The sequence below is a fragment of the Dipodomys spectabilis genome, unplaced genomic scaffold (genome assembly GCF_019054845.1).
Source record: "Dipodomys spectabilis isolate Male_0828 unplaced genomic scaffold, ASM1905484v1 ptg000118l, whole genome shotgun sequence".
NCBI lineage: Eukaryota > Metazoa > Chordata > Mammalia > Rodentia > Heteromyidae > Dipodomys > Dipodomys spectabilis.
This window is the reverse complement of record NW_024870795.1, coordinates 2,447,097-2,469,202: the sequence shown is the minus strand read 5'-3', so window position 1 is coordinate 2,469,202 and position 22,106 is coordinate 2,447,097. Positions and strand designations below refer to the sequence as shown.

Genomic DNA, 22,106 nt, shown 5'->3' with positions numbered 1-22,106 from the left:
TTACAATGCTCCCAATCTTGGCCTCAAGTAGTTTAGATTACAGGTGTGAGCCACAAAGCCTGGTCTATTTTTTAAAAGATCAAATAACAACAAAGACACCTCCTTAAGATATTCTAAATGCTGTTTGTGGTGCTGGGGATCAAACTCAGGACCTTGAACATGTCAGGAATGTGCTCTGCTATTGAACTCTATCCCCAGACTTTTCAATGTAAGGGTGTGTTATTCTCTAATGATACAATTGATTCTAAAGCTCCCTCACCAAATGCTGCTACTTATTTATCCTTGCACATGAAACCTTTTTGAGTGCTTTTATTTTCTTGGCAACTGGGAGGTGCTCAAGCTGTAACTTCAGGCTTTATAATTAGCCACATTTTTTTTTTGTGACCAAGCCCATTACCCCTATCCTCATGTAATGGTGGTGTGTATGCACATGTGTCTGTATGTTAGGCACTGCTGGAGGAAGAACCAAGGGCCCAGTGCTTGCTAAGCACTCTACCACTGAGCTACAATTCCAGACCTAAAATGTCACCTTTTTAAGAAGCCTCATTCTGATTCCTCATCTCCCCATCCCTAAATAAATGCATATTTAGCCATGTGTGTGTGTTCAGAAACTTCCTCCTTATTAAACTACATTGATCTAGGTTGTTATCCAACAAAGGATCTGGGAACAAGGGAAAGCACACAATTGGCCTGATTTCCAGAAGTATCTTGTATCCTCAGAAGATAAAAGTAATTCCAAAGGGGAAGCATTTGGAGCTTTTTACAATGTACTGTGCACAGAAAGTACTTCTATGAAATTGGTTCTTCTTAAAGGAAGCTGTAAACTATGTTGAGCTGTAACATTCTAGTTCTCAAAAACACTGAATCTGGCTAGAACACTTCCCAGCCACGCTACCATTCAGTGATAGAATGCTTGCCTTGCATGCATGAGGCCCTGGTTCCATTCCTTAGCACCACATGAACAGAAAAAGCTGGAAGTGGTGCTGTGGCTCAAGTGGTAGCACACTAGCCTTGAGCTGAAGAGCTGAGGGACAGTGCCCAGACCCAGAGTTCAAGCCCCACAACTAATCAAAAACAAACAAGCAAACAAAAAACAACAACACTAAATCTACATTCCTGAAATGAACTAAAGAATACACAAAATCTCTTACAAACACCTAAGAGCACATCACAATGTCAGAACTTCTTCACATATAACCTAGTCTTTCCATTGCAATGTAAATATGATGCTAAATCTTATATGTTAATGCTGCATAGCATTGTTGTTTATTTTTTAAAAATCTCAGACATATGATATGTTACCATGATTCCTAATTCAGTGATGTAGCAGCTCTGTGGACAGTCACAGACATTTTCAAGATTATAAAGCTAATAAGTAGAATCAGGGCAATTACTTCCCTGGGGCAAATGCTACCTTAGATTTTAAATTTCCATCGTCTGTGACTCTCCAGACTAACTCTTAACATTTCCTGAATAACCCAGTGGTCTCCCTGGTCCACCAAGGTATGGGCTCAATCTCTGTTTCTTTCTGCCATTGACCTAGACCCTGTAAGGTGTCCACATTTAAACAGAGTGCACCTTGGATAGAATCACCAAAGTTCTAACTTAAAATTCATCACTAGGCCAGGTTGGTGGGACATGCCTGTAAATCCCACATACTCTAAAAGCAGAGATAGAAGTTCTCAGTTTGAGGCCAATCTGAGCAGACTAGCGTGGGCAGAAATTTAGCCAGATCCTATCTCAATAACAAATAGATGTGGTGCCACACAACTATTGTCCCAGCTACTCAGGGAATGGAGGTAAAAAGGATCATGGTCTAAGGCTGATCCCAACAAAAGTTTAAGACCATACCAGGAATGAAGGATCCCTCAAGTAATGGACCATCTGCTAAACAAAACTGAGGTGAGAATTCAATCCCTAGTACAATTTCTTTTAAATCACCATCAGATGGAGATAATCTTAATTATCCAAGAAGCTCATAGGCTATGTCACTGAGAAAAAAAAAAAACCCACAAAGGAGTCAAGTTTAAAATTAGCTCTTTTAAAATAAGCAAGATCTAGGCACCAATGGCTCATTCCTGTAATCCTAGCTACTCAGGAGGCTGAGATCTGAGGATCACAGTTCAAAACCAGGTTATGCAGGAAAGTCCATGAGACTATTTTCTCCAATTAACCACCAAAAGCCATAAGTAGAACTGTGGCTCAAGTGGTAGAGTACTAGCCTTGAGCAAAAGGAATAGTGCCCAAGCCCTGAGTTCAAGCCTCAGGCCCAACATAAAAAATTTTAAATAAATAACCTAGTATTGACCAGGTTTTCCATCTTCATAAGCTATGTTCCAAAGTCCATAATCAAACAGTAAGAAAATGTGATTCAAGGCTAAAGTTTAATAATACCAAGTATATGTTTTTGTTTTGTGCTCATACTGGGGCTTCAACTGAACCTCACATTCTCACTTGGCTTCTTCATTCAAGACTAGCCAGGTGCCGGTGGCTCATGCCTGTAATCCTAGCTACTCATGAGGTTGAGATCTGAGGATCGTGGTTCAAAGCCAGCCTGGGCAGAGAAGTCTATGAGACTCTTATCTCCAATAAACCACTCAGAAAACCGTAAGTGTGCTGTGGCTCAAGTGGTAGAGCACTAGCCTGAGCTGAAGAGCTGAGGGACAGTGCTCAGGCTGAGTTCAAGCCCCATGACCACCAAAAAAATAAATAAACAAATACTCGCACTCTGTCATTTGAGCCACACTTCCACTTCCAGCTTTTTGCTTAATTGGAATTAAAAGACTCACTGTATTTTCTGCCCAACCTGGCTTCAAACTCCCATCTTCAGATCTCAGCTTCTTGGAGTTACAGGTGTGAGCCACCAGCAACACTATTTGTAAACCCCCTCAGGCACACACTCTCCAGTTCTTGCCTCTGAGAAGACTGGCCATGTGAACACACCAGTTTATAGCTATACCACAAATCAAGACATAGAAACTAAACTACTCAATCAAATGCTAATTCATCATTAGCAGGCTAATCAACAGAAGCAGCAGCTACATGTTTAATCATTCAGACTTAAAAATCAATCTAAAATTACACATCCACTGAAGAAACGAACCATAAAAAAATTAAATAATTGGCTGGGAAATGTGGCTCAATGATAGAGTACTTGCCCAGCATGGTATGAAGCCCGAGCTCGATTTCTCAGTACCACATAAACAGAAAAAAGCCTGAAGTGGTGCTGTGGCACTAGCCTTGAGCCAAAGAAGCTGAGAGACAGAACCCAGGCCCTGAGTTCAAGCCCGATGACAGGGAAAAAAAATTAAATAAATGCCTAACACCCTGCCCAAAACTGACAGAAAAGGACTCCCTCTCCATGCATAGTCAAACAATCTGTAGCAAAGAAACAAAGTAGCCCTGTGTTTAGGTTAGTAAGAGACTTCATTTCCCAGAAGACTAATTTACTGTTGGAATTGATTCAATTTAACATTCATTTTTAGCACTAACTTACACGACTTGGAATCTGATCCTGTTTACTTTTCTGGATGAATTAAAATATACCTGAGTAGAAAAGACACCTGTCTCTAAGGAAACCTATATAGTACACTTGTCTTAAAGTTATTTGGGAAATAAAGCTTTCTTCTATATTCTAGCTTTGCCATGAAACCTTAGCCGACCCCAGCAGTTCACAATCCTGCACTCTCTCAAATGCTCCCTAAGTAATTCTAATATTTAGGAGTCTACCCAACTATCTCAGTGCCCGATACCAGGAAGATTACTCAGTGCCCTTTGTAAACCAGCTTTCTGATTGAGAAGTCAAGAACTGGACATTGGCTTAGAACTACAAATTTTGGAAACCTAAGTTCTCAAAAGTAATGCTTCAGAATTGCTCTAAAATTCACGTCAGCTATAAAAGAAGTCTGAAGACATCATCCAGTGCCATAGTTCTCAAGCCTAAAATCACATTTAAAACAGGTGGTGGGTCTTAAAGAAGTGATATGCTGCCAAATTACTTGCTTAGTTTGTTTTGTGGAACTGGGGGTTGAATTTAGGGTCCTAAGCACACACTCAATTTTTCCTCAGCCCCTTCCCTCAAAATAATTTTTATTAAAAGTTAAGTGAAGCCGGGAGCCGGTGGCTCATGCCTGTAATCCTACTCAGGAAGCTGAGATCTGAGGATCAGAGTTCAAAGCCAGCCCAGGCAAAGTCCATGAGATTCTTTTTTTTTTTTTTTTTTGGGGGGGGGGGGTCCCATCGTGGGCCTGAACTCTGGGCCTGGGCGCTGTCCCTCAGCTCTTCAGCTCAAGGCTAGCGCTCTACCACTTGAGCCACAGCACCACTTCCAGCTTTTTTCTTTTTGCTTATGTGGTGCTGAGGAATCGAACCCAGGGCCTCATGCATGCAAGGCAATCACTCTACCACTGAGCCACCCCAGCCCTCCATGAGATTCTTATCTCCAATAAACCAGTCGAAAACCAGAAGTGGCAGAAGTGGCACTGTGGCTCAAACGGTAGAGAGCTTGCTTTGGGCTGAATAGTGCAAGGACAGCACCCAAGCCCAGAGTTCAATCCCCACGACTGACAAAAAAAAAAAAAAAAAAAGGTTAAGTGAAGCTAGGCACCAGTGGCTCACAGCTTAATCCTAAGCTACTGAGGAGGGTGAGATCTGAGGATCATGGTTCAAAGCCAGCCCCAGGAGGAAAGTCCATGAGACTCTTTCTTTTCTCCAAATAACCACGAGAAAATGTAAGTGGCACTGTGGCTCAAAGTGGTATTGCACTAGCCTTGAGCAAAAGAGCTCAGGAACAGTGCCTAGGCCCTGAGTTCAAGCCCTACAACCAACGGAAAAAAAAGTTAAGTGATACCCAGACATCCCATATACAAACACTGACTAAAACTAACCCCAAGTTTTATCTTCCTATCTAAAAATTATGTTCCCTAGGCGACATTCAGACAAACTTTTTGAAAGTATAAGAGTTCTATCACAAGTGTGTACAATGGTCTGCAAACACAGTTATCCCAAAGTCCTACCTGAGAAGCTTTTAAAAACCTGAGTCGGGTGTGGTGGTATACACTTGTAATCTCAGTACTTGAGAGGCTGAAGTAAGATGATGGAGTTTTGGGATATGGCTCAAGTGGTAGAGCACCAGCCTTGCAAGCATGGAGACCTGAGGTCAAACCCCAATAATGCCTTGAAGAGGAGGTGGAAGAAGAGGAAGAAAAGAAAGAAAAGGAGGAAGAAGTAGTAGAGGAAAATGGGGGGGAGGAGGAGGAAGAAGAGGAGGGGGAGGGGGAGGAGAAATAAGCCGCAGCAGCACTGCAAATTTCAGCACTATAAAGCAGTGGGCAATTATGCTGAAGTCTCCTGATATCAACCTCAGAGACTGAGACTCAGAGAATTCCACAATACAATATCCTACCTGGTGACTGACAGCTGTCTACAGCTCGTTCAATAGAATGCAACTAATTATGGTGCTGTACTCTAGTTCAGTAACTAAGAAGATGAATGCTTAGCTTTGTCTTAAAAATCCACCATTTTGCCAGGTAGTGGTAGCTCACATCTGTAATCCTAGCTACACAGGAGGCTGAGATCTGAGGTTCTCAGTTTGAAACCAACTTAGGCAGCAAAGTCTATGAAACTTTATCTCCAATTAAACACCAGAAAACCAAAGTGGAGCTGTAATTCAAGTGGAAGAGTGCTAGCCTTGAGCAAAAAAGCTCAGGGACAGCGCCTAGGCACTGAGTTCACGCCCTAGGGACCAGCACAAAGGAAAAAAAAATCATTCTACTTCAGAAAAAAAATGCAATGAATGACCCAAAGTCTACAACTATGACATTGCATTAATTTTAGGGCTTCTCTTACATTTTGGCCTCAATAATCTGAAAAGTAATTTTAAACGCCCCATGCATCCTTTGTTAGATATATTTCACATTTCTCTGCAACACAGGGCTTTAATGGGTCATTGGATGGATGTAGCACCTGTAATAGGCAAGTATCTACTTTCACAAAAACTTAACAGTTCTGTCAAAAAGATAGTTGTGCTGTTCAAATACCTGAAAGAAACAGGACAAATGTGAAGAGAAAAAAAAAAAAAACCCTAGAAGAGGTACATACAGCAGGAAGGCTTTGGAGACCAGAACAGAGCGCCAAAGTGCAAACCTAGGCCAAGTTAGACAGCACCACACACCAGAAAGGGGAAGTCAGGGACATGGACACAGTGTTTCCACCATACACGTGTGCAGTCCACCATACACGTGTGCAGTAACAGCCAAATCGCCCAATTTCCTCACTTTACCTCACCAAGTGCAAAATTAAGGGGCTACAACAGAAGCTATTCCATGATTACAGCCTGAGGACTATAGGCGTACAAATGGGCCCTGCCCAGTTGTTCTTCTGAGCTTATTTTAAACCCCAATTGCTAAGTATGATGTGTAATAACTCACCTCCACAACTGTGCAAATGTGCATTAAACAAGAACACTACATCTAAGGCAATAGTACTAACCTAGTCAAAGTAGTTGTGCATTTACTGTGATAATCATAGCAAAAGACAGCCAAATGTTCTTTTTAAAAAAAACCTGGAATATCACTATAACATGTAAATGTCTCTGAATGCTTTCCTAACTGGTACAATGGTTTCATGGGCTCCAGTGGCCCAGATGCCCACTAGGGGCTTCAGTGACCATCTATAATGTAGCACGTGGGCCTGAAATACAATGGAAAGAGTCCCCAGTGGAATATTTAAATGAAAGTCCTTACCTCTATGCATGCTTACATCCGCACTGCTTGAAACTGTTAATTTTCTCCAATGTCTCCAATGCCCAGTACAGAAGGTGCTCAATAACTGACAACTGAGTATATGTCACTCACTGTAGGTACACACAGCAAGCCTTTGGCTCTCTTCGAGCACTTCAAAGTAGGATGAGACAACACAGTTATTCAAGGAGTAGCTATCAAAATCATAAGAAAAAGAAAATTCCTTCTAGAAGTCAGGAGAATCTACTTTACTCTCTGCTAAATCTTTAGTACCATAAATGCTTAAAAATATTTAACATTATTAGCTGGGAACCAGTGGCTCACCCCTATACTCCTAGCTACTCAGGAGACTGAGATCTGAGCATCTCAGTTCAAAGTACATCTGTAAGGCTTTTATCTCCAATTAAGCACCAAAAAAGCCAGAGCTGTGGCTCAATTGGTAGAACACTAGCCTTGAGCAAGAAAGCTCAGACAGTGCCCAAACCCTGAGTTCAAGCTCCAGGGCTGGTACAAAGGAAGAAAAAAAATTATTAAAATTACCAAGTGACTATAAAAATGACTGAATGGCACTAAGACTTACACCTATAATTCTTGCCTTTTGATATCCTTTGGGCAATTCAATATGAGAAATTTTCGACATGCTTGATCTTTTCCTCCCATGCTTTTCAGGCAGCTGCTGCTTCCTGCAGGGAAGCTCCAGAAACACAGGTCCACCAGGCACCAGTGGCTCATGCCTGTAATTCTAGCTACTCAGGAGGCTGAGACCTGAGGATCACAGTTCAAAGCCAGCCCAGGCAGGAAAGCCCATGAGACTCTTATCACCATTAAAACACCAGAAAACTGGAAGCGGCACTATGACTCAAGTGGTCAAGCAATCACCATGAGCTGAAGAGCTGAGGGACAGCGCACAGGCCCAGAGTTCAAGCCCCACAACCAACCAAAACAAAAACAGGTCCCCAATGAGCCCAATCTGAAGCCCAAAGGCATACCTAACTAATCAGAAGTGAGAAAAATAAATGTTTAATGTAGTTAAGGTACTCTCCATATGGTTTCTAATGTATCGTTATTAGAGCAATAGCTAATAAAATGAAGCTTAAAAAAAAAATAGTGGAGGCACTATGGAAGACTCAAGGCAATACTTAAAAGTATTCAAATGGTCCTTAAAACAGGATGGTTTAGTGAAATCTTCTATATAATTATATCACTATGTTCCAAAGTTGGGTGATTTCAGGATAAGACTTACAGAGAACAAGGAAGCTCAAATAGGAGTGACTAAAAGTCACTTTCCTCATATAACCAATCAGAAACACTCTCATCAGCTCTTCCTGATAGTAAGCTGCTACTTCAGGTGGGATGCTAAGGCTTTTGCCCACTGTTACATGACAAATTTCCACCAAGAACTAAGTTTCTTTCAATCCTTCTTGAGTGGGGCTGTTGTATACTGAGTTTCTTAGCACCTAGAACCCAAATAGCCACCAAAAATCAGGGGAAAAGTGCTATTTTATCCATTCTGTGAAAATAACAATTATACAATCAATTCAATGATGAGATTATTTAGAGAAAAAATGCTCCAACTTCAAATGTACACAAATTGAAGGTATTGATTATATGAAAACATGAGAAAAAACACCTTAAAATCAAGGAAATACTACATTTTTTTCCTTGTACTATCTTTTCCTTGTACTTGAAACAAATATACTCCTCAAATGGCAAAGTACTCTAAGACTGAAGCCTTAAGCAAGGTTCCAGAGGCTCACTCACTAGTTACTCACTCCTAGGTACTCAGATTTGAGATCTGCCAACCTGGATAGAAAGTCTATCAAGACTCTTATCTCCAATTAATTATCAAAAAGATGGAGCTAGAGGAGTGGATCAAGTGGCAAAGCCCCCTTTGAGTATAAAAAAGCAAAGGGAGGGCTCAAGATGCTAAGTTCAAGCCTCTGTACCAACGTGCCCACGTACAAGCACATGCAAGTGCGCGCGCGCGCGCGCGCGCACACACACACACACACACACACACACACACACGGCTTTAATAAATTAACAGTGCCTACTTCGAAGATCTTCATGTAAAACACATTTTAGAGCAGTAGTTAAATACTAATACTGTACTCAACTAAGTTTTGTATTATTTTTCCCAATCCTGGGCCTGGGCACTGTCCCTGAGCCTCTCTGTGCTCAAGGCTAGCACTCTACCACTTGAGCCACAACACCACTTCCAGCTTTTTCTATTTATTATTACTGAGGAATCAAACCCAGGGCTTCATGTATGCTAGGCAAGCACTCTACCACTAAGCTACATTCCTAGCCCAGTACTGTAAATCTGGCCACCACAAGCCAAGTATCATCACACTATCTGGACAGTATCTGTCATCTGCTAAGCCAAGACTATAAATAAACTTGCTCAATGGGGGGGGGGGGGGGGAGAAACAAATAGAAAATCATGTTGCCATCATCAATTTGCTACCTACCTGTTTTTCAGATAAGTAGAAGTCAAATTAAAAGTATTTCAGTAGAAAATGTTACCTTCAACCAATCCCTTGTCACCCTTGTTCTTCTGTGTATACCTAATTACCGAATAAACTCCATGAGCTTGGGCTGGGAAGGTAGCTCAGTGGTAGAGCGCTTGCCTTGCATGCATGAGGCCCTCAGTTCAATTCCTCAGCACCACATAAGCAGAAAAAATTAAAAAGCCGGAAGTGGCGCTGTGGCTCAAGTGGTAAGAGTGCTAGCCTTGAGCTGAAGAGCTGAGGGACAGAGCCCAGACCCAGAGTTCAGGCCCTATGACCAGACCCCCCCAAAAAATAAAAAAACAAAAACATGAGCTGTTTTATTTGACTTACGCCATCTGAAAGTCATGTACTCATCCAATGACTATTTTTTAGAACCAAATTTTGGCTCTACTCTTAAGACAGCAAAATAATCAAGGGCCCATAATGTCACTTTACTATAAGTTGGTATATACGTATTTCTGCTCTCAGGATAACATAACATGACCCAGGTACCTCTCCCTAGTATGGTCAACAAAGAATAAAATACACTGGTGTGGCTGATGCCTGCAATCCTAGCTACTCTGGAAGCTGAAATCTGAGATCTCAGTTCAAAGCCAGCCTGGCAGAAAAGTCTGTGAGACTTTTCCTTCCACCAAACCTACCAAAAAAGCCAGAAGAGGAGCTGTGCTAGCCTTGAGCAAAAGAAGCTCAGGGACAGCACCCAGGCCCTTGAGCTCAAGCCTAGGACTCGGGGCGGGGGGGGGGGGGGGGGGGGGAGGACACCTAGTGAAGCTTAGATCTGTATCTTTGTTGGCCAATCCCAAGGAACTCCACTTAGTTCTAGCACAGTATGGAATCATGCCAAACATTATTCCCCATAGGGAAGCTATACTTAATTATCTTAAAGTTCTAAGACTCTCATACAGATCTGTAAAATGTCCTCAGGTAAATATATCCTTCTTGCCACCAAATGAAACAATTCAAGTCTGGCAGAGTGGCTCAAGTGGCAGAGTACCTACTTAGCAAGAAAGAGAGAGACCTGAGTTCAAATTACAGTAGTGCCCCCCCCCCCAAAAAAAAGATTCAGATTCACAAAACAGGGATCTAGAATCTGAGTCTTAATAGTTTGGGACAACCACCTAGAAGTGGCTGCACTCTAATTAATAATCAAGTTTGAGGACATTAATGCAGACAATTGAGAAACTGGCTGCCTTCCAACTAAACTGTGCACTAGAGTATGCTGATTTCCTTCCAAAAACATGAGCAACAAGCAGTGAGGACATTTTTGCACCGAGAACAACATTATGGCCTAAGTATATAAAGGAAGGAGTTTTAGAGCTGCAGACAACACTTAAGGCAGAAAACATAAACCTGAACATTAAGAGAGAAAAACATTTCAAACTTATTGCCAGAAAAGAAGTAACACTTTATAAATTCTTATCCCAAAATTTGCTAGCATGCCTGTAATCCTAGCTACTCAGAAAGCTGAGATGTAAGGATCGCAGTTCAAAGCCAGTCTGGGCAGGAAGTCCATGAGACTCTTATCTCCAACTAACCACCAGAAAACTGGAAGTGGCGCTGTGACTCAAACTGGTAGGGTGCTAGCCTTGGGCAAAAAAGCTCAGGGACAGTGCTCAGGCCCCTGAGTTCAAGCCCCATGACCAACCAAAAACAAAAAAGTTAGAAATTGATGTTATGTAATAAGTTCCCACTCCTAAATATCTGAAAAGTAAGAGGCGGAGGGAAAATAACAACCCTCAGGCTGGCTTGTGAAGGGTTTTGTTTGTTTAATACATCTGAAAAGAACGCATATACAAAGAATTGAGACATGAGAAAGCAATGGTTCAATACTAATGAATCTACAAGAATTAGGATTTAAGGAACGTGGAAAAGATTACCTAAACATTTTTAAAAATTGGAAACTGCAACTGAAATAGTCTGATAAAATCCCTATTAACACTTATAATAAAAGAGTCTTAATAAGACTCTTTGCCATTTTAATTAAACCGGAGAGCTTCAGCAGGTTGCTCAAGGGTTCCTTATATGCAAGACAGAAAAAAGGGATTCCCCTGACTGGTCCCCATGTTGGTTAAGTGTTGCCCTTCTACCGGCCCCAGCTTCTCAAGAAGCAGGCCTGGCAGCCTCATCACCAGAAAGGATGCCAGTCATCCCACAGGCATCTGTCTTCCAGCACCCCTCTCAGAGTTTCTCTGTGGGCCAATCTTCAGCTGGCTTCTAGGAAGACCACACACTACTGACTTGCAAATCTATGCTAAGTACATAAGACAATGACTGACAAGAAAAAAAAATATGTAATGAAGTCAATCAATTTGGTGTGTTTCAAAAGGTGCAATACTTTTCTTCACTTATGAGGTAAAAGAAGTTAGAAATCACTTCCCCCTCAAAAAAAAAAAAAAAAAAAAAGCAAATGGCAAACAGATTTCCTTGGAAGTCACAGTCACATACAGAGTGCATCCTAGAAAAGGGGAGGGCAAGACGGCTTCCACCCACTTCCATGAGCTTCATCAAACACTGGATCTACTCAAGGGTGGAGAAAAAAAGGCAACTTTCAAAAAGGAGTATGTTACTAAATGAGGCATTTACTATACTCCTTCCTAAGAGCACCAGATGGGGAACACATTTTCTATGCTAGATCTAGGAAGTGGAATGTGGAAATAATCCGTCTTCCTCCCCGAAGAGCTGTCCACTGGTTAATTTCTTTTTTTAAAAAATACTAAAAAATGAATCCCACACACATGACCCCCACCCCCCAAAAAAGTCTCTAAAATGTCCCAGATTACTGTCTAAAATGGAACCAGGGAGCAGCTTCAACAATTCAAAATTAGTCTGTTACAGTCATCACAAGCATGCCTTGCTTTTAAACAAACAAAAAAGTTTTTTTTTTGAAACAACAAAAACTAGTACTGATCACTTTCTGACAATACACAATTATCAAAATTAACTAGTAGTTGGAAGGCGAAGGGGGCATACCTACGGGCCTTGTCTCACATGAGTGCATGTGGGTAGGTGCAGGGCATTTGTCATTATTGCAGAAACAAATTTTAATTTTTAATTTTAGTTTGATTTAAACATTGCTTTTAGTATGATGCCGACACCAGCTGTGCAGAAAGGGCTCTGAAGAGATGTTCATAGCAGCACACACCTGCGGCTCTTCTTCGGTTCTGGAGGCTCCAAGGCAGCCAATATTGCTTCATCAAACACATTCTTTAGGCCTTTCTGAAAGGGGTAGAAAGAAGAAATGGGCAGTCTGATTTTCAATATAATACAGCGAGTGTTCAAGCTTAAGACAGTCAAACCCCCAAGAGTGGGCAAAGGAACATTAAAAACAACCCTAAATCTTAACCTAATAATCTCACATCACCAAGTTACCGGAATAATTCAGCAATGTAGGAGTAGATATTCATGAGTGAGCCAGTGGTCCTTTGAGATGGCTTTTTGTAAACCAATGTATGTCACAAGAAGCAAATAAGCACAGTGTCACTTATTCATTCATACGAGTTTTGTGATGTGTTGCTGAAACTTTTTACATAGAAATAAGGGAAGCAGCTCTGCATTCAAATGAAACAGCTGGATGTCACACAGGACAGAGAGGATGCCAGGACAGAGGCATCTATATTATATGGAAGGCACAGGCAGAGACAGCATGGATATGGCAACTGCAAGAGATTCACTTTCAACTCCTTGTATCCCAACTGAGCCAAGGAATTCTTGGAAGCAAAGAAGTAGGTACCTGATACATAATAAAGTTAGAATCAGAAAGTGCAACAGGAATAAAGCTTCATCAGGCATTTATACAAACAATTGTATACTTTTAATTTCAAAATTTAAAGGTGACCACAATTGTATGTTTCCCTCACAACAATAAAATCAGAAGCAGGAAAGTATAAAGATGGCAACTTTACATTTCAACATTACAAACCTTAAGTCAGCTGTTAAAATGGATGCTATTCTTAGAAGATAATAACAAAGAATTCATAAAGCAGTAAGCAGATACATCATTATCTTCCCCACCCCAGACTGACAAATACTCCACTACAGCACAAAACGGCCAAAGCAATAGCAACACAAAGTTTCACTGCACAAAGGAAAACCAGAAAAGAATCCTCCCTTCCCCATTATACTCTACTAGCAAGTCACCCTTTTTTTCATAGTTTATCATGCAATTACAATTAACAATTCATCATGAGTAAAATGATGTTTGTGTTACTTTCTCCATCTAGAACTAATTATCTAGTATTAAACTTTTCTTGTTTTCTCCCAGTAGACATTTTTAGTAACAAGCCATGTTCCCTTTTGCAATAGTAATCCAAACCAAGAAGCTCTGAGCATCAGGCAACTCAAGCAGCAAAAAGTTAAACAAGTCCAACTTGACTATCGATCACAAAAAAATATTCCGTAAGATATTGCATTAATTGATCAAAAACTAATACAGAGTTGTTCTAAGGTGGTGAGTAAAAAGACGCAGAGGCTTGCAAACAGGATGGTTTTATTCCTTTGTTTTTAAATGATCTTTCTACAGTGGTGGGACAGGAAGCAGCAGCAAAGAGGGAAAGGAGAAAACAGTTTAGAATATACAGCACTTCCTTTTGGGTTGAGTTTCCGGAGGCTCGAGGGCAGCTAGGATAGCCTCATCAAACACATTCTTCAGACCTCTCTACAAGACAGAGGGGAGGAGAGAGAATAGCAGCCAGGTTAGAGGATTAGAAGACTAGCAGATACAACAGCAGTCCGGGTTAAGTGAGCTGAATTCACAGAAGCAATGTTTTTTAAGAAAATTAAATGCCAAGATGCTAGAATAGTCAATTCAAGAGTATCATCATCTCAAAAGAAGGTTAACTGAGCAAGCAGTTTTTAAGAAAATGTAATATCTTAACTTCTACAATAATCACAAACTGACATTAGCGCGGAAAAACTTTAATAATAATGCCAGGAGAGGAAAATTGGGTATGTACAGCTAAGACACATGATGGACAATTAAGTCTTTTGAGTTCTCGATATTTCTACAGGTAAGAAGGGCATACATGTTGGAAATAGATTTATCATTTCAGGCTTGTGTGAATTCAGCCCCTGAATAACTGAAGGACACAAACAGCAGACTAAGAGGCATGCCACATGTTTCTCGGTTCAGTGACATATCTGGATGGGATTAATCAGCATTTCAGAGTAGAGCAATTTCCCAAACAAAAAGGTTCAGACATTTAGGACTGTTTACTGTGCAACAGTAGCAACTGGGGAGGAATTTAAAGAAGGGACTCTAGAAACAGCATACACTTCAGTTATTCAGCAATGTTATTAGAGCCAGTATCCACCACCCAAGTCATACAAAAACAAAGAATGGGGTCCTAGAATGGGTTTTTAGCAAGCAGTCCAATGCTTTACGATGTCTGCATGGGTATCAGAGCATAAAGCATGGAGTGAGAACAAAGAAAATTGTCACATCTACAGGTATTAAGATGGAGAAATGCACTTACACCTCAGCCAGAAACTCCAAGCTGACTGTGACTCTGTAGCAGTAGTACCTTGGGCCCAGGTCTATAGACTCACCTAAACCTGAAGCCACAGGTTTACCAACCAAACAGGTTTCACATGTTTTTTATGTAACAATGTGATCACAAGTAAAAATGTACTCGAAGTCCCAGAACATAATTCCAACAATTAAGTGCCAACCACAAACTACCCCAGGTGTTGTTCACTCTTCATACCTTACTCCATCTGTGGCATCCCAGAGGAATGGTAGGTACCCACCATTCCATTAGATACAAGATAGATAGATAGATAGATAGATAGATAGATAGATAGATAGATAGATAGATAGATAGATAGATAGATAGATAGATATAGATAGATAGATAGATAGATAGATAGATAGATAGATAGATAGATAGATAGATAGATAGATAGATGAAAAATCAGTAATTAAAAAGACAAAGAAAACAGGCAGCAGTGGCTTATGCCTGTAATCACACCAACTCAAGAGGCTGAGATCTGAGGATCACAGTTCAAAGCCAGCTTTGACAGGAAAGCTCATGAGGCTTTTATCTCCAATGAAAAGCACCAAAAAGCCAGAAGTATATTTGTGTCATAGAGTCTTGAGCAAAAAAAAAAACTCCTCAAGAACAGTGCCCAAGCACTGAGTTCAATCCCCAAGACTGGAACAAAAATGAAACAAAACCAAAAAAAAAAAAAAAAAAAGGAAAAAAAGAAAGAAAAAAGGGACAAAGAAATTTTAAAAAGTTTCCTTCTCCCTATATCATTTACATAGAAATACTATAACAAAGTAAAATTCCTCTACAATTTTTTTCTATGTGTCTAGGGTTAACTCTCATAGTCAAATATAAAAGAAAGAAAGGAGGTAGAGAGGGAAATATACTTTATAAGGAAGAAAAGAAAAAAGGATTATTAGAAATTAGGTGTATCCCAAAGTAAGAAAGATAATGGTGGTATATTCAACATGGTCTACTTGTCTCCATTTCCTCCAAAGCAAATCCTACCACTTGGGAGACTAAACCCTGCCCTTCGTACCCAGCAAAAGAAGAAGATGAAAATTCCTTCTTACTTATGGAAGACAATCAACAAATGTCCTATGAAACAAAACTAAGCTTGGCTTTATCCACTGTTTACTTAAAGGAAGAGTTTAGTTTTACAAGGAGAAACTGGAATCCTACAAAACTACAGGCTCCATTTCCTATATACTCCTCCTCTAATTTTTCCTAACTTCTGGTAAGAAATTAGGAGAAAAATGTACTTGCCATATAACTTTTTTAAACTTCCAATTCTTACACTATAATGATGGATAGAGGGCTTTGGGCCAGCCTAGGCTATACCTTGACATTCTTTATCGTTCTCTTTTTTCTCTCTTTCACTCACTCTCTCATACACACACAAACACACACACACACATGCACACACACACAAGGAAAAAGAGAACTCACAGTTCTCTGTGAAGCAATTTACACATCAACCTATTCACACACTAAAAATCATGCTTCACAGAAGCACCCAACTACCTAAAATAAGCTCTTTGTCAGTGACCTAAAATTAGGTCAACATGGCCTACTTGTCTCCATTTCCTCCAAAGCAGCCCTATCTCAATAACAGAGGACATTCAAAGATATGTGTTCGCCGGGCGCCGATGGCTCACGCCTGTAATCCTAGCTACTCAGGAGGCTGAGATCTGAGAATCGCGGTTCAAAGCCAGCCCGGGCAGGAAAGACCGTGAGACTCCTATCTCCAATAAGCCACTAGAAAACCAGAAGTGGCGCTGTAGCTCAAGTGGTAGAGCGCTCGCCTTGAGCTGAAGAGCTGAGGGACAGCGCCCAGGCCCAGAGTTCAAGCCCCATGACCGACAAAAAAAAAAAAGGTATGTGTTCTTCTACCCTCCCCACATTGACACACTTTTCAGGAGATGGTTCTAGAACACAGAGAAAAGCATCAAGTTTTTTTTTTGTTTTTCATCTCAGTCTGTACAATGTGAGGGAAGATGTGAACCATTCTGAACTTTTTTTTTTTTTTTGGGTGGTCGTGGGGCCTGAACTCTGGGCCTAGGCGCTGTCCCTCAGCAATTCAACTGAAGGCTAGTGCTCTACCACTTGAGCCTCAGCGCCACTTCCAGCTTTTTCTGCTTATGTGGTGCTAAGGAATCAGGGCCTCATGCATGTGAGGCAAGCGCTCTACCACTGAGCCACCTTCCCAGCGCCCCATTCTGAACTTTTAAATATCTACATTTACCATGGGGTTATACTGACAGAAAAAAAAAAAGAAAACAATAACTAGGCTTTGGGGAATGTGTCTAAATATCTAATAGACTGCTGAGTGCCAGTGGCTCACACCTGTAATCCTAGCTACTCAGGAGAATGAGATCTGAGGATCTCCAAGCCAACCTAGGCAGAAAAGTCCTCAGGAGACTCATCTCCAATTAACCACTCAAAAACCAGAAGTAAAGCTCAAAGTGGTAGAGCACTAGCCTTGAGCAAAAGAACCCAGGGACAATGCCAATGACCTGAGTTCAAACCCCAGGACAAAAAAAGAAAGAAAGAAAGAAAATCTAATATATTAATCCTTGAAGTTTCCTGTGGATTATCCAATTAAACATAAAAGTTTTATCTTTTAAAAAGCCAACACAGCACAGCTCAGTACTTATTAGGTACTGAGGCCTATATTCAAAACATCTAGTGAAATTTCAATGTATACATTTATAGGTGCCACAGTATAAATATAATCAAGAATACAAGTGTCAAAAAAAATACTAAAAGTAAACAATTACTTGAAAAAGCATAATAAATATAAATGACTTCAATTATCAGTAATCTCCATTTTAATTAGGCACACCTATTCATTGTTCAAACTTCACAGGACCAGCACCAACAGACCTTAAGAGTGCTGTGCTAATTATTTCCGTAATACTTTCTTTGCCCTGAGAACAATACTCAATGATTGGCTATCCAATGAAGCTAGAGAAAACTGAACTACACATACTAGTAAAAATTCTCACACAGCTGGGCACTGGGCTCACATCTATAATCCTACCTACTCAAAAGGTTGAGATTAAGGATAAGGTTCAAAGCCAGTCAGGGCAGAATAGTTCACATGATTATCTTAAATTAACCAATTTTTTAAAACAAAAAACAAAAAACTGGTTTGGAGTTATGGCTCAAATGATAGAGCATGAACCCTGAGCTAAAAAGGTAAGAGATATTGTGAGTTCAAGTCCCAGAACACCAAAACATAAAATAAACCTCACACTCACTGTTCCCAGTCCTCAGTCTAAGTTGCCATCAAATCCTAAGAGTTCCAGTCATATCACTTAGAAAGAAAAGTCCACATGAGAAAAGAATACCTCCAAAAACACACGAATAAGATGGGCACTGGTGGCTCACACTGTAATCCTAGCTCCTCAGGAAGCTGAGATCTTAAGAGTCCTGGTTTAAAGCTAGCCTGGAAAGGAAAGTCCTTTATCTCCAGTCAACAAAAAAAAGCTAGGGGCTGGGAAGGTGGCTCAGTGGTAAAGCGCTTGCCTTGCATGCCTGAGGCCCTAGGTTCAATTCCTCAGCATCACATAAGCAAAAAGAAAAAAGCCAGAAGTGGCGCTGTGGCTCAAGTGGTAGAGCGCTAGCCTTGAGCTGAAGACACACACACACACACACACACACACACACACACACACACACACACACACACACACACACACACACACACACACACACACACACACACACACACACACACACACACACACACACACACACACACACACACACACACGAGAATGAGCACGACTGGGTGGGAACTATAGCAGAAATAGGCAACACAGCTTTCTTTGATGTAAAAGTCTCGAATACTGACTCATCCTCTGCTTCTGTGAATTACCCCAGAAAAATCAGCAAGAGGAAAAAATATCTAAAAGAAAATTCAAAGCCGGAAGCCAGTGGCTCACACCTGTAATCCTAGCTACTCAGGAGGCTGAGATCTGAGGATCGAAGTTCAAAGCCAGCCTGGGCAACTGGGAAACTCCCCATGAGACTTATCTCCAATAAACCTCCAGAAAACCAGAAGTGGCACTGTGACTCAAGTGGTAAAACACTCAATTTGACCTGAAGAGCTCAGGGACAGCACCCAGGGCAAGAGGTTCAAGCCCCACAACCAACCAAAATGAAAAAAAAAAGAAAAGAAAACTCAAGGGAGCAGCACTCACCTGTCATCTGGTCACCTGTCTCAAGCGTCACCCAGTAAAACTGCCAAAAATAAAGGACCTCTACCTCTGTCTCTGAGCTCCAGCTGGAGCGCCCATGACATACAACCCCCCTTCATATCAACACCAGAAATGGTTTTCACATGGACCTGCATTTGACAATTGTGCTTTGAGGGATGAATCTGCAGTTCCTAAAACTCATCTGATCCCCTAGAGAGACATTTCCTTGTGTTGGTATCAGTTTCCTCTGAGATCTCTGAACACTGCAGCTTCTTTAATCTTTCCATAGGCATTGTGTGACATGTATATAGTTAATGTGTGAAAGACTGAATTATGATCTGAGGGCTAATATTAGTAAAGACTGGACCAAAAATCCTGCATTACCAATGGTTTATGCCTATCAAGTGAACTCAGTAGAATTTGGCAAATTAAAGCCAATGAAACTGAAATAAAATAAACTTAAGTCTCTGGGCTGGGTGGGGGTGGAGGGGTAATTCATATCCTTACTTTTTGAACTCTGGGCCTAGGTACTATCTCTGAGCTCTTCAGCTCAAGGAGAGTGTTCTGCCACTTTGAGCCAAAGCTCCATTTCTGGTTTTCTAGTGGTTTATTAGACCGGGCTGGCTTTGAACCGTGATCCTCAGATCTCAGCCTCCTGAGTTGCTGGCACTCGGTTATCCTTACTTTTTAAGTATCTACAAACATGTGAACCTCTCACATAAGGGTTTTGCTTTTGGCCTTGCCTATGTCAAATCATTCAGTAAAGTACAACATGGGAGCTTATCAACATGAGAGCTTTAGAAATGAACAGTGGTTTCCATAAAGAGAGACCTCTGGTAAAATAATCTACAATGTGAAGCTGATCACATTCTTCCTGAGCAGCTTTAAGTATTGTTGACCACTGTAAGAAATAATGTCCATATCCCAATGTTCCTAGACATACTCAGCCACATGGAATCACTCCTTCCACACAACTCTTACCTGTGTAAGTGCAGAACACTCCACATACTTGACAGCCTTCAGATCACGTGCCAACTTTTCAGCAGTCTCTGGAGTAATAGGCTTCTGTTTGTTCTTGGCAAGTTTCTCAATAGTGGAAGGGTCATCTCTAAGATCAATTTGGGTCCCAACAAGCAGGAAAGGAGTCTTTGGACAGTGGTGAGTAATCTCAGGCACCCACTACAAAGGAAAGGTATTTCAAACACACCTGTGTTAATAATGTACAAAGTTCTAAAGCACTACTTACAACAGGCCAAAAGAAATTCTATGACCACCTTTTATAGAGGAAGAGTATCTAACCAATTTACCTTTTCTTTCACATTTTCAAATGAAGACGGAGAAACCACTGAAAAACAGACTAGAAATACATCCGTTTGTGGATAACTCAGTGGTCGTAATCTGTCATAATCTTCTTGCCCTAAGAAATGAAGTTAGAGAGAAAAATCATCAATTGCATCTTACTATCTTCATAGCATTAAAATGAAGTCAGCTGACAGATTAAGCAGCTTAACAGCACACTGAACATTAGCCATAGAACAATATCTCTAATAAAATGGCTTAGGTCCAGGAATGCAGCTTAGTGGAAGACTGTTTGCCTAGCATGCATGAAGCCCTGGGGTTCAATTCCTCTGTGCCACATAAACAGAAAAGGCCACAAGTGACCCTGTGGCTCAAGTGGTGGAGCACTAGCTTTGAGCAAAAGAAGCTCAGGGATAGTGCCCAGGCCCTGAGATCAAGCCCTAGGGTTTGGGAGGGTGGAGAGGGGCAAGGGAGGGGAATGTGGCTTATGTATTATTTGGACAATATTTTCTCTCAGATAATTTTACTTATGTCAAGAAAATTGTTGTTCAGCCAGTGGCTTATGCCTGTAATCCTAGCTATTCAGAAGGCTGAGATCTGAAAATTGAGGTTCGAAGCCACCCCAGGCAGGAAAGCCCCAGAGACTGTTATCTCTAAATAACTACCAAAGCGGCCGGAAGTAAGCCCAGGCCCTGAGTTGAAGCCCCAGGACTGGCCAAAAAGAAAAAAAAAAGCTGGAAGTAGAGCTGTGGCTCAAGTGTTTAAAGCACTAACCTCGGCAAAAAAGCTCAAAGACATGGCCCAGGCCCCAAGTTGAAGCCCTAGGACTGGCACACATACACAAACAAAGTTTTGCTACTACATCTGGGCTCACATCTGTACTAAATAAAAACAAATACCTACAAATTAAATGTCAGATGCCAGTGGCTCACACCTGTAATCCTAGTGAGATCTGAGGATCAAGGTTTAAAGCCAAGCCAGGCAGGGAAGTCCATGAAACTCTCATCTCCAATTAAAACATCAAAACACTGGAAGTGAAGCTATGGCTCAAGTGATAGAATGCTAGCCTTGAGCAAAAAATCTTAAGGATAGCATTTAGGCCCTGAGTCCAAGCCCCAGGACTGGCACTCAAAAAAAAAAAAAAAAAAAATCCAAGCAATTCAAAAAGAACTGAATAACAAAATTCCAAGAGATATTTGTATACCAATGCTCATAACTATTTACAATAGCTAACCATGAAAGCAAGTCATATATAGCAATCATAAGATGAGAATGGAGTGTCCATCAACTTACAAATGGATAAACAAATTCTGCTGTATTCATGGAATACTGCTCAGCAATAAAAAGAAACAACTGTTGACACACCTAGCAAAGTTGGCTCTTGCAAACATTATGTTATTTAAAAACAGTCAAACATAAAATATTCAGATGCAGTCCTATAACCAGTAGATCTGTAATTGTCTGGGGGCAGGCCATGGTCAATCCTAGAACCAACAGATCTGTAATTGTCTGGGACAGGTCATGGGAGGAAAGGATTGACTGCAAAAAAGGCACAAAAAACATTTAGGATTATAAAATACGATATCTATCTTGATTATTGTGAAGGAATTAATCAAATTTAATACTTGACAGGAATGAACTTTACTGCATTATTCATCAGTACAACTTTTTAAAGTATCAATTAAAAATGCCAAGACTTACAAAAATGAGCTTTACAATTTGAAAATTTTTAAGTTAATTTCAACCACAAGTAGCCATTCATAAGTTGTTCTTTTCTGCATAGAAATTGCCTCCAGAGGACACATATACAAGGGGTGGAGGGGGTCTCTCAACTATTATTTTCTCTATTTTTTAGGTTTCTTCTAA

At 40.7% G+C, this 22,106-nt stretch overlaps 1 protein-coding gene across 1 annotated transcript in view; it reads right to left on the bottom strand.

Annotated features, from left to right (window-relative positions):
• Positions 1–11,232: 11,232 nt before the first annotated feature.
• Positions 11,233–22,106, bottom strand: part of Cdc42 (cell division cycle 42) — a 43,252-nt gene continuing 32,378 nt past the window's right edge. The window contains exons 4-6 of the mRNA XM_042688464.1: positions 20,249–20,358; positions 19,923–20,120; positions 11,233–12,469 (exon numbers count right to left, since the gene is read on the bottom strand). Coding sequence (XP_042544398.1) covers positions 12,380–12,469; positions 19,923–20,120; positions 20,249–20,358 — 398 coding nt within the window. The 3' untranslated portion in view covers positions 11,233–12,379. The remainder of the gene's footprint in view (positions 12,470–19,922; positions 20,121–20,248; positions 20,359–22,106) is intronic.